Genomic DNA, 14,063 nt, shown 5'->3' on the forward strand with positions numbered 1-14,063 from the left:
ATGTGCCTGCAGCAAGAGCTGTGTTCCCATGTCTCAAGGTTTTTGGCTCTCTAAGGAATCTGCAAGACTGTCAGAAAACCCCTGCTGCTGAGCTTGCCTCAAGTCCAGCACTCTCAAAAGACCTAAAAGATTCCAAGCAGATGTGAAAAACCAAACGCTCCTTCTAGCAGTTAAACATGACATAAAAAGTTAAGCATAAAAGCCATGAATTAAGAAACACATATGCTAAGAACAGATCCAGAAAAATGTTAATCTTAAGATACAAAAACCAACTGCAACATTTAAACAAAATAGATGGGATGAGAATATTTTCAGAAAAATCTAACTAATTGAAAATGCAAAAGTTATTCCGGATTCTCAATCTCATTTTTAATTTACGAGCCCCAGTATTTTTCAGAAAGTGCAACTAAGCTGAAAAGATTTACGACTACAATCTGAGAGGGATCTGGCTGGAATAATGAAAAGGCTCAAGCAGTGCTTCTTAATGCTGCGTAATCTAAAAGGGATGGCACTACAGGGGTGAATATTGCATTTCAACACATCTACAGGCGTGTCATGAATTTTAACTTCTTTGATGGATCATGATTAAAAAAACTGGGAGAACGACAGCCCTCTGATAAAAACTGCAAGGCTGATCTATGTAATACTTTCTGTATTTATGCTTTCTTTTATTGACAAAATGTACATACTTCAAAGGATGGCAAAATGCAGCACAGAATTCTACAAGCATAATTTTTTTGAGGAGGTCTTTTATGAGGTTATTTAAAAATCTATAAACTGCACTGTCGTGAGCTCATTCTTATCCATCTTCCTTTCCATCATCCTGATTTCATTTGATTTCCTTTCTTGCAGTTACTCTGATCCATTTCATAGGTATTTCAACTATAAATGGTGAAGTGAAATGCCTGGCACACACTTCTGAAACAAGCAGCTGTCTGACACTAACAGTCTCCTAAATATTTCCTCTGTAAAGCATTTTTGCACACTGCCAGCATAGCATTAGAAATCTTAAGTATTAAAGTTACCTAAAAATCATCAAGAAATGATAGACACTAGCAGGCAGTCGCATACATAGATTTTACTACAGCTTCCAGGTTGTTTTGTTTGTTTTTAGATTACTGCTGAGATGGGATGGAGAGAGCATCTCTACACAAATCTGTGTTGTTGTATGAATAGGGCTAGAGTTTTTTCAGGACACACTTGTATTCACTGTACAGAAATAAGCAATGTGGCTTGCAGCATTTTTTCTCTGGAGGAAAACAGTAATTGCTGTTAGGACAATTTTTTTAAGCAATAATCGAGTATCCCTAACAATATGCAGTTAATAACACAGGCAATTACTGGGCACCTATAGAATATGGGGAGGCAGGGCTGGAAGCATTCCTGTGGTGGTCTGTGATGAGTAATTCATACTGTTTCAACAGTAGATCAGTTCTTCCTGTGATGATAAACAGGCAAAATAAGATGAAAAATTCCTTGTTTAAGAACACAACTGTAAAGCAAAGGAAGCTCAAATGAGTTAAACTACTTTAAAATACTTTTCCCTCAATTCTTGCCTGAAGTGGAAAAGATACAGGCTTCCTTAAAATAGTTCAAATTTCTAATGAGATAACCTACCCACAAATGTAAACAAATGGAAGTCTGTAGGACTTTCCATGCTGCAGAGGAGCACAGATCACCCTGAGCTTACTGTAATAGCTAAAGTAAGTCAGGTCTGCTGTTTTGCCCTGTCCTATTACCTTGTCCTGTCCTTTTGACAGAAGCAAACACGTTTAGTTTCAGAATCTCTCCTACTTCTCCCATGTCAATTATAAGCAAGCTCTGCAGCCTCTGAGACAGATACCTTTGCAATCACTTCCCCCCAAACTTTAAGCCAACTTCACCCAACAGGAAGGCAGAAACAGTTCAGGAGTTTCTATCTACTTCTACCAATAATTTCAGTGGCTTTTTTTCCTTTTTCAAACACTGAATTGCAGAGAAGTTACATAGGTAGGATGGCTGAAGCCCGGGTGAGCAGGTGATGACTGAGGATCACACAGGGCAGTCCCAGTGCTGAACACACAGGCCATATGACAGGCTCCACATTCCTTAGTATCGCAGCCATTGGTTTCAACAGAAATCTCTGGCTTTCTGGATTTGAACCCTAACGAAAGCCTTGCTCTGAAAGGCAGCTAGACAGATTTCAAGTTTATTTTGTCTGGGGGACTGTGGAGTGTGGAACAGAATAATTTAATTACCATAACTGAGTTTTTCTGCAAGAAATTATGCCTTGAAGAATACCAGCATTCTTAAAAATTCATCCAAGACAGCAACTGCAAAAGGCTGAGATATACCAAAGAAGAAAAGAATATTTAACATATCTTTCCTCTTCTTTTAACATTTCCAAGATTTGTCTGCCATTTCCCTCAGCACTTTCATAAGTGATGAGTGACAGGCAGATTGACAGGAATTCCTGACAATTCTGTTAGCATTCTACCAGACCAAAGAAGTGAAATGTGATGGCTTGGTCATAGAAAACATTTGCATTTAGTTAACTCTGTCTACCATCCATCAAAAGAATTCATCCAATTTTCACTTAATTCTGGTCTGACTACGAATACAAGGAGACAAGAACATATTGTGTGTGATGGGTAATTTCAAAGTTTAAAATTATTTTAAAGCAACTACAAAGCATGATGCATTTAAGAACAATGCTGTTACTGTACTGAATGCAGAGCTTCACATTTGTTTGTAGACTTTGTTATGAAAGCACTATGATCAGTTTTAAGCTGGCAAAGGACTCTTCTAAAAAACTCCTACAAGGCTTACCAGGTGACATCAGATTGAGCTAAGTTATCTGTTCTGAAATTATCAGTGGTAAAGAATAAAGATACTAATATAATAGTAGATATTAATAAAACAAAGAACACTGCCCAGAAGTGGTGGAGAATGTGTCACCAGGAAAGAGAACACTTAAGACAGATGAAGACAGTACACATTTTATTCTGTAACATAACTGGAAAGCACATACTGAACAACTTGAAGGCATCTTCCCTCCTGTTTTCACTTTCAATTCAATTTGTGTGAAAGCAATATCAGTTTGTAATCCTGCACCAAGAACTTCTCCTAGGCCACACTATACATACAAACTGCTGGTGGTCCATTTGAACTCTGGAATAAAAATCTGCTAGCATTACAAAGGATCTAGAGCAAAATAATCAAGGTTCCAAAACAGAATATATGCAATTGAAATGTACTTCAAATCAAAATTAGAACACAGAAACACAATCTAACTTTCTTCTTCAATATGAAATAGTGCTCATTGAGCAAGACCACGTATTTTTCCAGCCTGCTATCTATTATGAGTGTTAGTGGGTGAAATACAGCATATTTTTTAGCCTGGATTTGTGTAATAAAAATAAAAATGAGATGTTTTGTCTTCTCTTGCCTCTCTAGCAGGAAAGATAGTGAACTAAGGAGGTGGCTAAAGAACTCTATTCCTTTGAGAGGTTCAGGAGAGATGGGAACTTGCCTGAAGAAAAAGGGCATAACAAAGCAGAAAAGACTCACGTTTTGTCACCTAGATTGATCAGTGACTAGGTTCACTTTTAACAAACAGACAAAGACACTCCTTATAAAAAGACAAAGATTCCAAGCTTATCTTCCTTGAGAACTGACCATCCCAATTAGCTTCTTAGGAAAGCTCTTGCTTCCTGAAAAATTCAAGACTCTAATTTGACAAAGGACAAATCACTGTTCAGCCTTGAGGCAATAGAATGGAAGGATGCAGCTACTTTTCTAATGAGTTATGTTCTATCATTCAGGACACAGAATTGGCTTCTCACTCTCATTAAATGCAAAAAATCTCATTAAGTCACTTCAAAACCAAAAAATCAGAGCCTAAGCTTGATTAAAATCAGTGCAAATCCCTCAATATATACTATTGCTTCAAATGAAAAGGTTAACAACCCAAGACTCATTCTGAAGTGAGGCCAATATTTATTCGAAATGATTCTATTAAAAACAGTATCTTCATAGAAATAATCACCACAAAAAATGGTTTTTTTTGAAAAAGCCCAATTATTGCTAAAAAATGGGGAATGATGAGGAAACATGAAGAAAGAAGCAATGAACTGAAGTTTTGTGTTTCATCTTCAGCATAACAGAAAAGGACACTACAGAGTATCCAAAGACTGCAGTTCTCAAAAGACCATTGCACCCACGTCTGCAAACTGTGCCTTGCTCCAAACATCTGTAGTACTTCTGCAAAATATGCATCACGTTGTGTAGTGAGGTACAGACTGCAGGGGAAGTGGACACAAAAAGCTCATATCAAAACAAGATGAACAAACTATATTGGGGCTTCTCTTGTTAGCTTTTCAGATTTCTAACTGTTTTATACCAATACAGGTATTTTACTAAAACCATTCACAATCAGTTTTTTACAACAACCATCTCCAAGTTATCTTTTCTTCTGTTACTAAGCACCCAAAAAAAGGGGGTGTCAAGATCATGACGCTGTGAGGAATCACCTCTGAAGATACTAAATTTGATTCTTCCCAGCACAACTGCAGTTGTTTTTTTTTAATTCTATGTGACCATATGCTGAAGCTATCAAGTACGAAAACCAAGAAAAAAATAAATAAATCTCTGCTCTACTTGTAAATCCCCTAAAAACTTTGCTGGGATGGCTGAGGCTCTTCAAAAATCAAATACAAGTTCAATTACAGTAGCTCTCTTTCCTCCGTTTCTCTCCACAAACTCATCTAGAGCAGCTCATGACACCATGCAGGATCCTCCCTTCTGAGATGAAAGAAAGCAGAAGACAAAAAAAAAAGTTTAGACGAGGATTCAGAATTTAGATTATGGATTTTAAAATAAAAGATCAAATTTGTATTTCAAATCAATGACATTTCAATTATTTTTTCTGGCTTTGCTTCCCTCATTATCGAGTTCCAAGCCGATGGCATGTTTTCTAGATGTTTTTACAGTTAAAAACAAATCTGTCTATCCAAGTCAGCAATCTTCCCTTACACAAACACTATATGAGCAAGCAGTTTAGAAATAATCTTCGCATGGCATTTCACTAACTAGGACACTATCTTTTTTTTTTTTCACAGTATAGAGTTGAAAAGAAACAGATTCAATCATTCACAGATAGACCCAGTAAGATCGAAGTTCTGGAATACTTCCCAACCCTCAATCCTTCTGCAAATGTGGAGAGCAGCTTCATTCAGCAGCTTTACTGAATTTCTACATTTACATTTAGATGACCTCTTAAATCACAAGCTACTGGCTTTCTGCTGAAAGGTTCCATTCCAAAAAATCAGTATTTAAATTAGATATGGCGTGATCAGAACAAATGAAACTTTCTTTTATAGCAAGTATTATAAAAAGATTTCTGCCTACACTCAACTTTTCCAGCATTTGCCAATCCTCAAAAGTTTTAACTATGGTATCTCAGTACATAAGACACTGTGGGTATGAGATGCTACAGAAGTCTGGAAAAGCACCGTGACAGAGCCATGAGGAAGTTTAGAACAGGAAAGAGTTTTTTCTGAAGAATTCTCCTTAAGGTTTCACACAGCATAATAGAAACAAAATTGAATCATGTCAGCACAAATGCACATTTCAGAACGATACATCCACATGTGTTCTGTTACCTTGCTTGCACAATGTTTTCACATGCGTTCCAGATTAGAATCTGTATGAGGGCCCCCATTCTTAGCACTCTTCTAACACCCTTATAGGGTTGAGTAAATAAGAGATTTCCCAAAGCACTTTGTTAAACAGATATGCTCTTGGTAGCTCACAAAGATCCAAGGTAGCACAGGTAGAAGTTCAAAATCCTAATGCTCTTCGTGGAAAAACCAAAGCCCAGGTAACACCACCAAACCCCAGACCTCCCAAACACTGTCTTCTGGTTGAGACAGATACTTTCTTGCCATAAGAACACTTCTGAAAGAAAGTTTAGGTTTAAGGAAAACAAATACTGATTTGGTGTAAAGGGTGTCCATGGCAGAGTCCAGATACTACTTAGATTTTGAGAGTAGGCCTTTAAATTGAACACTGCACATAAAAACAGGCAAGAGAGGTTTCCAGGTAAGTAATTTCCATTGTGTTGCTACATGCAGCTAGCAGGTTCTCCAGTTGTAAAGGTTAAACACAGGAGTATCAGTGGGTTAATCAGCCCAGTGACAAGTGGGAAAAAAAACAAACGTAACCTTGATTTGGCAATGATGAAACATATTTCAGAAACACTTCTTATTTTCAGCAATGAAGATGTGCTGAAAACACCAATCGGGGATACCCCAATCCCATATAAATAAGTTGGTCATTGCAGTAAAACATAGTAAAGCACAAATTCAAAGTGCTATCATTGCCATAAGTTTAAGATCCCAAATTATTTTAGTTTGTTGAAAGCATCCTGAACATACATTCAAATTTACAATTATTTATCCACTTCCTCCCTCTTTTAAAAACAGAAAAATGAAGCTTTTCTATCATTAAGTGCCTTGAGGCCACAGATTCATCATGTAAAGGTAGCTGGGCTTGCTTGGCAATGGTCTGCACAAGATCCAGTTTTGCCTCCTGTGCTAGATTTCTAAACCAGAGTAGTTTTATGAGCTCTTCATGTGAAAAAGGAATTTATTCCTTCTATTGACAAATTACATTTTTTAGTGGCTGTCCATTTTATGATGCTCAATAAAACAATTCCTTTAAGTGCTCTCACAAAAAGCAGTTACAGAAACGTTAGCCAAATTGGGTCTATTTACTCAAAATAAAATGATAACTAAACAGTGATAATAGGCAAACTGACAATTAGTGTCTGAGAACAAAGAACTCCTAAGATCCTGAAGTCCACGTGCCCTATCTGAAATCCACTCCAGAAGGAAACTCGTAAAGAAGGCTGAACCACTACTCCAAGACAGATCAAAATGTTTTGCTTTTGTTACTTTCTTTAACAGTTACTACAAAGCATCTTTCTTTCCTGACAAAAGGAGGCTTTAGGGGCCAGAAATGACATCTGGTACATACCACTAACATTTCCCAAAAATCTGTCTGTAAATCCATCCAAGTAGCATAGCACTGAACTAGAGATATAACTCTCAGCTAAATGCAAAAGTTAGACATGCATTATTTCGGTTAAGCAGAAAACTGAGTAAAGCAACAGAAAGGCTTCACCTATCTTGGACAGAAAAGCAATGAAAACAACCAAATTGCTTGTCATTTCAACTACTAACAGCCAGTGCAGTGTGAGGACAAGATGTTGAGATGACAGTGTTCATGTTGAGTGTTGAGTGACAGCATCACTACTGAGTGACAGTACTAGTGCAATGACTGAGAATAAGGCTAGACAAAGCAAACAAATGAAAAATGTCATTAACCTCAGTTGTGTTATGGCACACCATTCATTGCTGAGATGCAGTGGGAACTTAGTTGTTCCAGAAGAACTCTGCCTGCTCCACAAATGCCCAAAGAACAGAATGAATAAAAACAGATCCTGGAACACAATACCCAATGACAAATATAAAACAATGCAGCATTTGGTAACACTCTTTGAATCAGTTAGATTCTTTTCTAAATGGTCAGCTCTTCTGGGTTGTTCCAACCTCCACACAGCTGGTAGCTCAGCTGGTGGCTCAGAGATGCACAGATGTAATTGACAAGAAAATTTAAAGCTGAGCCCCACATCTTCAATGTTCACATTATCATGGAGCAGTCTCTTGGGCTGCTGGAGGGTGATTAAGGAAAAAGGGTTCAGCAAGTTCAGGATCCACAACTATTCTTGCAAGCAATGGGTAATTTCTGAAAACAACCCAATTCCTCCCTTAAAACGCACCTCTTTGGTTCACATTTCACTGAAAAACTGCAATATGACAGCATTGCTTCACAGCTAGCCTCTGCACTATTACTCCAGGCTTAGAAGCAGTACATTCTCATTGCTCAGGGTCACTATCACAGGGTTCTGAGCAGGAAGAAAGCTCTCAGGATCAAAACCATCTTGTTCAAGCTGGCTCTGTAAAGATTACTAAAACACAAGTGTGGGTGTTTTCATTATCCTACGTCAGACCCAGGGGGTGAGGTGTGGGTGGGGTGCAGAGGGAAAAACATATGTACCTGATCTGGAGTTTAAGAATCACAAGTTTATTAGAATACCTCTAGACATGTGGAAGACTTGGCTCAAGGACTTTTAGGTACTTCTGTGACAAGTGGCTCAGAAGCAGTCAAGAAACAACAAAATGCCATTATATTTTTTAATGTTAAGATATATATTATATAAAACACTATTTATAATATGGATAACAATATAGAGACATATCATGCCACTGTATACATCCACAAGACAACTGTATCTTAAATGTCTTATACTGCTCTGGCTGATATTTCTCCAAAAAGAAGACAGTGGGGATCAAAGCATCAAGAGACACAGCAAAAAGAACCAGCCCTTCACATCATACACATCTTGCTCCATTACACAATGTCATGTATGTAACAAGTTTGCACTGACTCAAAAAGAAACAGAGTTTTACTGCATGAATTCAGTCATGTACAGCTACTAAGTACAAAATCATCACTGTGAGCTCTAGAAACCTGAGTTAGAAATTGCCAGGGGCTGAGTGCATTGCTCCATGCCTCTTTTGCACCCTCTGCTGACCCTTGCCCTCCAAGCTCAGATGCTGAATCAGATGGTTCTTCAACTGACTTGTCACAGCTATTTTTAATTATCATTTTAGTCATCACATCAAGAGACTACTTCATATTTGATTTGGATTCTTCCATTCACGTGTTTATGAATAGATGTGAATGTAAAAACATTTTTTCCACCTGAGACACAAAAAATGTATTGAGACAACAGCTTGCTGCAGAAAGCACACTTAATTTGACCACTTCTGTACACAACAACGAGAAGCCTGGTACAGAGGAAAGCCTTGAACAAATACTTCAGCTTTCTGCAATTGATTTTGCATTCACTCTGAGACAGCCCATAGCTTCTAATCTCCTCTGAAACAAGCTTCTGCTGCTACATAACATACAAGTAGTTCTTTAAAATACTATTCCTATGAGACATTAAGAATGAGCGATTAGAAATTCCTAAGTAACAATTACTGCTGCACATTGTGAGCTGCTGAGAACAAACAAATTTTCAAGGTGTAGCTAAACATAATCCTTTACTGAGGGCTAAAGAGTAACAGCACTATGGAACCTTTCCAAAAAGCATAAGAATTCATTTCTTTTGCTCCTGAAGGGATCACCCGGAAGAGATTTTAAGGTAACTCCTATCCACTGGGATTCTAGTGACAGCAGCCAAGAATCCTGCCTTATCATTTGCCTGACGACAGGCTCTGAAAACTCAACAACAGCCTATTAAAAAAAAAAAGTCAGAGTCCAACTGCAGACACCAATTCATGTGGCTGTTTAGCTGCACATTTTACAGCATGTTGACCACGATTTCCTAATGACTGACGATGAAAACCAATTAAGTCCTCTTCCTGGAAAAGGTCTATTTATTTGACATTTTTTATTCCTGTACTTAAAACAAAACAGGTCATCTCAGGATCTGGCTATTTTCTCCACTCCTAAAAGCTATAAACAGGATAATAAACAGGATAATCAATTATTTGATGAGATCAGCTCTCCAGTCTTACAGAGGGAACTTGTTGGTTTCTGCCCAGCACTACTAATTAGATGCAAGCTGTGGCCAGAGCAAAGCAACACCTGCTGTGGTGCCCATCTTCCAGCATGAAGCACAGAAGCGTAAAAAACAGCAGATAATCCTGAGGCTGCTTCTGTTCTACCCTTGCTTGGTTTCTAAATCGTTACCATTCACTGGCAAAAGCACTATTACATGATGTAGTCATTGGATATAACGAAGTTGGCCAGTACAGTTTTTCCTCTGTGAACAGAGCAACACAAACAGCAACACAAACACAAGATACAGACTAGTGGCATTTCTCCAGCAACTTGCAGCTGCCCCCAGGTAGCTGCTGCAAAATCATTATAGACTGTGCTGAGTAGAAAGAGCAATGAACTGCCAAGTTTCTGGTACAATGCTACATGAGGTCAGCAAGAAAACAGGATAGGAAGCTTTGTGAAAGGTACAGCTTTTAGATCACATCCATCGTGCACAGCTGGAATCTCTAAGCTAGCAAGTATAACAGCGTGGACCTTCCAGGTTTGTTATGGACACAGTGTTGCTGCTTTTCTGAGCTACTGCACCCATGGTAGGTAGTTATGCCAGGAAGCTATGCCAAATGGCAAGCTGCCACTTCCAGGCCCAAACTGGCTTGTGTAGAGCAGGCTCAAATGTGCCAGTATAGTACACTGAACTCTTACTAGGGCTGCAGAGCACTGCAGGCCAACACAGGGATCACCAGTATAACACCTGGAAATATATGTACCTTCTCTATTTCCTGTACAAAAATTCTTAATTATTTAGGGATTAATCTTGATTACTTTGTGTTACAGCATCAAGTAAATCTCTGCCATCCTCCTCCAACAAGGAGGAAAATCATTTCACCTCTAACAAAAGCAGTGAGTGAGAAAAATCTAGGAAGTCCCCATCCATAACTGCTAGCACTGCGAGAATGCAGCCATGACAAGATCTAGAACAGAAGCATTCTGCCACTTAACACGAGCAGCACTACAAAGTGGTTAACTATCAGACTCCGTGGGTTTGCATTGACTCAAACATCCAACATGTAACACTTCACACGTAATACCTTCAGTCAAACGTGTTCTTAGCCCAGTGTCAACGTAGTTCTCAGAGTAGAAGCTGCTAATTTCTAAACCCACCATTAAATCCATCAGTAAAATAGGCCTGGATTTTAAAAAGAACTCCTTAGATGGAGAGATAAAGGAGTAGAGGGAAAGTGGTGAGATGCAGGAGGGCAGGGAAGGAAAGGAAGAGCCGTGATTTGTCTTACTTCCCCTCCTTCAAACTGGGAAAGTGAAAGCACTACAGCTGTCCCTCAGAGGCCTGGGAAAAGCTGTGATATCAGCAGAAATCTAATTCACATCAGAGCTGAGTAGATCACATTTATTCCTGACTGAAAACAGATTTGCAGATAGATTTTTAAACAACTTTCCTTTATGTTAACGAAAAATGTCCAAACAAGGCAGCCCAACAACAGAGCAGTGGAACATTTGTTAAATGATATGCCTCTCACCTCAGCAAGATAGTAATCTGGTATGTCCATCAAACAGAGATATAATTACCTTACATAAAAGGCAGTATTTGAACCATGGCCATTTTTGCTGAATAAAAGAATGAGAGCTGGACAAGAAGAAATCGAGGGAGAAAAGCAGTCCAGAAGCAAAACCAGATAAACAGGTTCTATATTAACTTGTAACCTACAATAAACAGGTACCTAAAAACAAAATTTATCAGCTTTTACTCCACGAACATTTTTCCAACTTCTGCTTTGCGACCACAACCAAGAACATAAATGCACAGTACAACACACTAATTAAGCCTCAGGATAATGGCAATGAAACAACACTTATAGCAGGAGCTTGGAACTTAAGTACACTGATAATGAAGATATTACAGATGTTGTCACAGAGAATACATTTTTATCACTAGTCCACATGTGGACAAACATGCTCCCTAGTAAGGTTTTTCTTCCTTTAGTTTAAACCTGTAGGGTTGCAAGCTGTCCTTGAAAAAGAAAGAAGAGCCCCGGACTTCTTACAATTAAGGTGTTTTATCATAAAACACCATCCAGTGATCTTCAAATCTGTTTGCCCTTTGTGCTTTAAAGTGCAAGAAAAAGAGCCAGAGGCTTGAGCTGCTATTCCAAGTGCTCTGAAAAGAACAGGGCTGTAACACTGTGAAGGCTGTGATCACGCAGTAGGTTGCCCTGCTCTGGCAGTTTGGTAGCCCACTGCTTCAGCACTGCTCTCCAGCCATCATCCCTGGTGTTCTGGGAAATGTATTTACACTGTTTGCCCCGACAATTTCTCATCACAGAACAACTCAGAGAACACAGATCAATCTTTTAATCTTAAACAAGCTGTTCATCACAAAACATTACAGGCCAGCCTTAATTGACAACCAGTATGAAAGGATGATCAGGCTGAACTACTGAGATGGGCAAACTAAATATTGCTTTCGATTTAATAAACAAATGGTGTAAGAATAGAGTTGTTAATGCCAGTTTTTATATCAATTTAAGTTCACTCATTAACAGTGAGCAGAAAGAAGAATTAAAACTTTTGACTGTACCCCTAATTTTTTTCCTCTGAGAAGTGATTTGGAAAAATATAAGCCAGTTAGTATTAAAACACTCCCTGTAATAAAATGAAAGAAAATAAACTCCTTAATAAAAACTCTGAAAATACTGTTACTGATCATTCAAAGAATAATACATTGAAACCATAATATATTTTGGATACTTTGAAGAGTGCTTATACAGATCTGTAAGCTCATTTAAGTGGTTTTAATGCAAACAAAGGTAAATAAAATGTGTAATCCAGCAGCAGTGTACATGGATCTTCTCTGCATGTGAATAAAGACTAAGAGTCAACATTTATTAATAAACTTTCAGATGGCAGAAAAAATAGCTTTAACATTCATTTTGCATTTATAGTGTGTAAAAGCCTGATCACCTGCCAAAGCACCGATTGCCATTTACCATTGCCATTAGACAGCACTATTGTGAATTACTCCCTAGGAAACTTAATATACACAAAAATATCCCTGCAATGCAGGTTTGTACTATGAGATGAAATGAGTGTAAGCTACCTTCCTTTAAATGAAGACAATTAATTAAAACTGAAGAAGGAAAGAGTCTAACAGCATTCTTACTTTCAACTTGGTAAATTGGATTAAAAAAAAAAAAAAGTGAAGCTTCTATTCCGCCCATGTTTAAAAAAATTCAAGAACAGACTAGCTGAATCACAGATATTAATAACATCATAGAAGTACCTAGCATTTTCAGCTAGTACAAATCACAAGGTAACAGCAAGCAAAGCTAGCTAGGTCACAAGTAAGCTTAAAAAATACAACTGAACTGCCAAATCCAGTTAAAGGCTATGTGTGAATTTCAAGGCCTCCCAGGCTCCCATCCTGTCTATGGCTGCATCTCTGGATGAAGCTTCTCTTTCATACATCCCATACTACTACATGCCCTGATTTTTAATAGAGACTATTTTTTAACTTATTTGGAATTGATTTAGAAAGCCCTCCAAATCTAGACAAAAAAATTGGGACCAGAACTACAGCGCATTGATGCTTAGTAGGGACACTGAGAATACCACAGAAAGTGAACTGTTCAGGTGAAGCACCTATGGAAACACTTAAAATAATGATTAACACATGAACAAATGAAGTTCATAATAACAAACAAATGTAACAGAAGAAAACGTTTTTTAAAAGTACCTTATTTTCAGGGGAGCTTGAAGTCTTTGACACCAACGCTGCTTCAACAAGACCCTGCTCAAGTAAGGAGTCATATTTTATGCTTCTTTTTCTGTTTCTCCTCTCCTTGTTTGTTGGTTTTTGTTCATTTTCCTCTGACTGTGACACATCTGCACCATTGTCTCCACAAATGGAAGATTCAAACAGAGGTTTTCCATTCATGTAGGTTTTAGTGATTTTCAGCTTGATTTCTGGAGAACCATTCTTGATAGGAGTAGTGTTTGGTGGTGTTCCAACTCCTTTTATTTCCTGGGGTTCAAAGCGTAGCTTGGCATCCTGGGCCCCGGATTCACCATTGAACACACGAGAAGTCAGATCTTTCAACTTATCAGCTGGGATGAATGGAAGAGCATCGTGGCCATTATATTTTTGCATGACACCTTCCTGCAGAGTGGCAGAAAGTTGTGCTTTGCCCAGGTAGACAGAACACTCACGATTCACTTCACAATTCTGAGTTTTCCCATTGGTATTTCCAAGGATCTCTGGTACTTGCTTCATTTTTAAGTAGTTAATTTTTCGAGTTAAAAGTTGAGAACTTCTTTTGATGCTAAAGTCCATCCAGCCCAGATGTTTCCAGTCTTACACTGCTATATGAAGACAAAAAAAAAAAATTCCAGAGAATATTTTTAGCAATACAGAAATGAGAAAAGCTGCTAAGTAT

The 14,063-nt window shown here is 38.1% G+C and overlaps 1 protein-coding gene across 7 annotated transcripts in view; it reads right to left on the bottom strand.

Annotated features, from left to right (window-relative positions):
- The window catches only part of NSD2 (nuclear receptor binding SET domain protein 2), a 101,044-nt gene that overhangs the window by 47,440 nt on the left and 39,541 nt on the right, over positions 1–14,063 (bottom strand). For 6 of the 7 annotated variants that reach the window (XM_085223614.1, XM_085223620.1, XM_085223613.1 and 3 more), the window contains exon 2: positions 13,364–13,989. In XM_085223614.1, the coding sequence (XP_085079740.1) occupies positions 13,364–13,960 (597 nt within the window). In that variant the 5' untranslated portion in view covers positions 13,961–13,989. The remainder of the gene's footprint in view (positions 1–13,363; positions 13,990–14,063) is intronic. The other variant, XM_085223615.1, reaches the window with a different exon arrangement.

Source organism: Meleagris gallopavo, chromosome 4 (assembly GCF_905368555.1).
Source record: "Meleagris gallopavo chromosome 4, MGAL_WU_HG_1.1, whole genome shotgun sequence".
NCBI classification, from domain to species: Eukaryota; Metazoa; Chordata; class Aves; order Galliformes; family Phasianidae; genus Meleagris; species Meleagris gallopavo.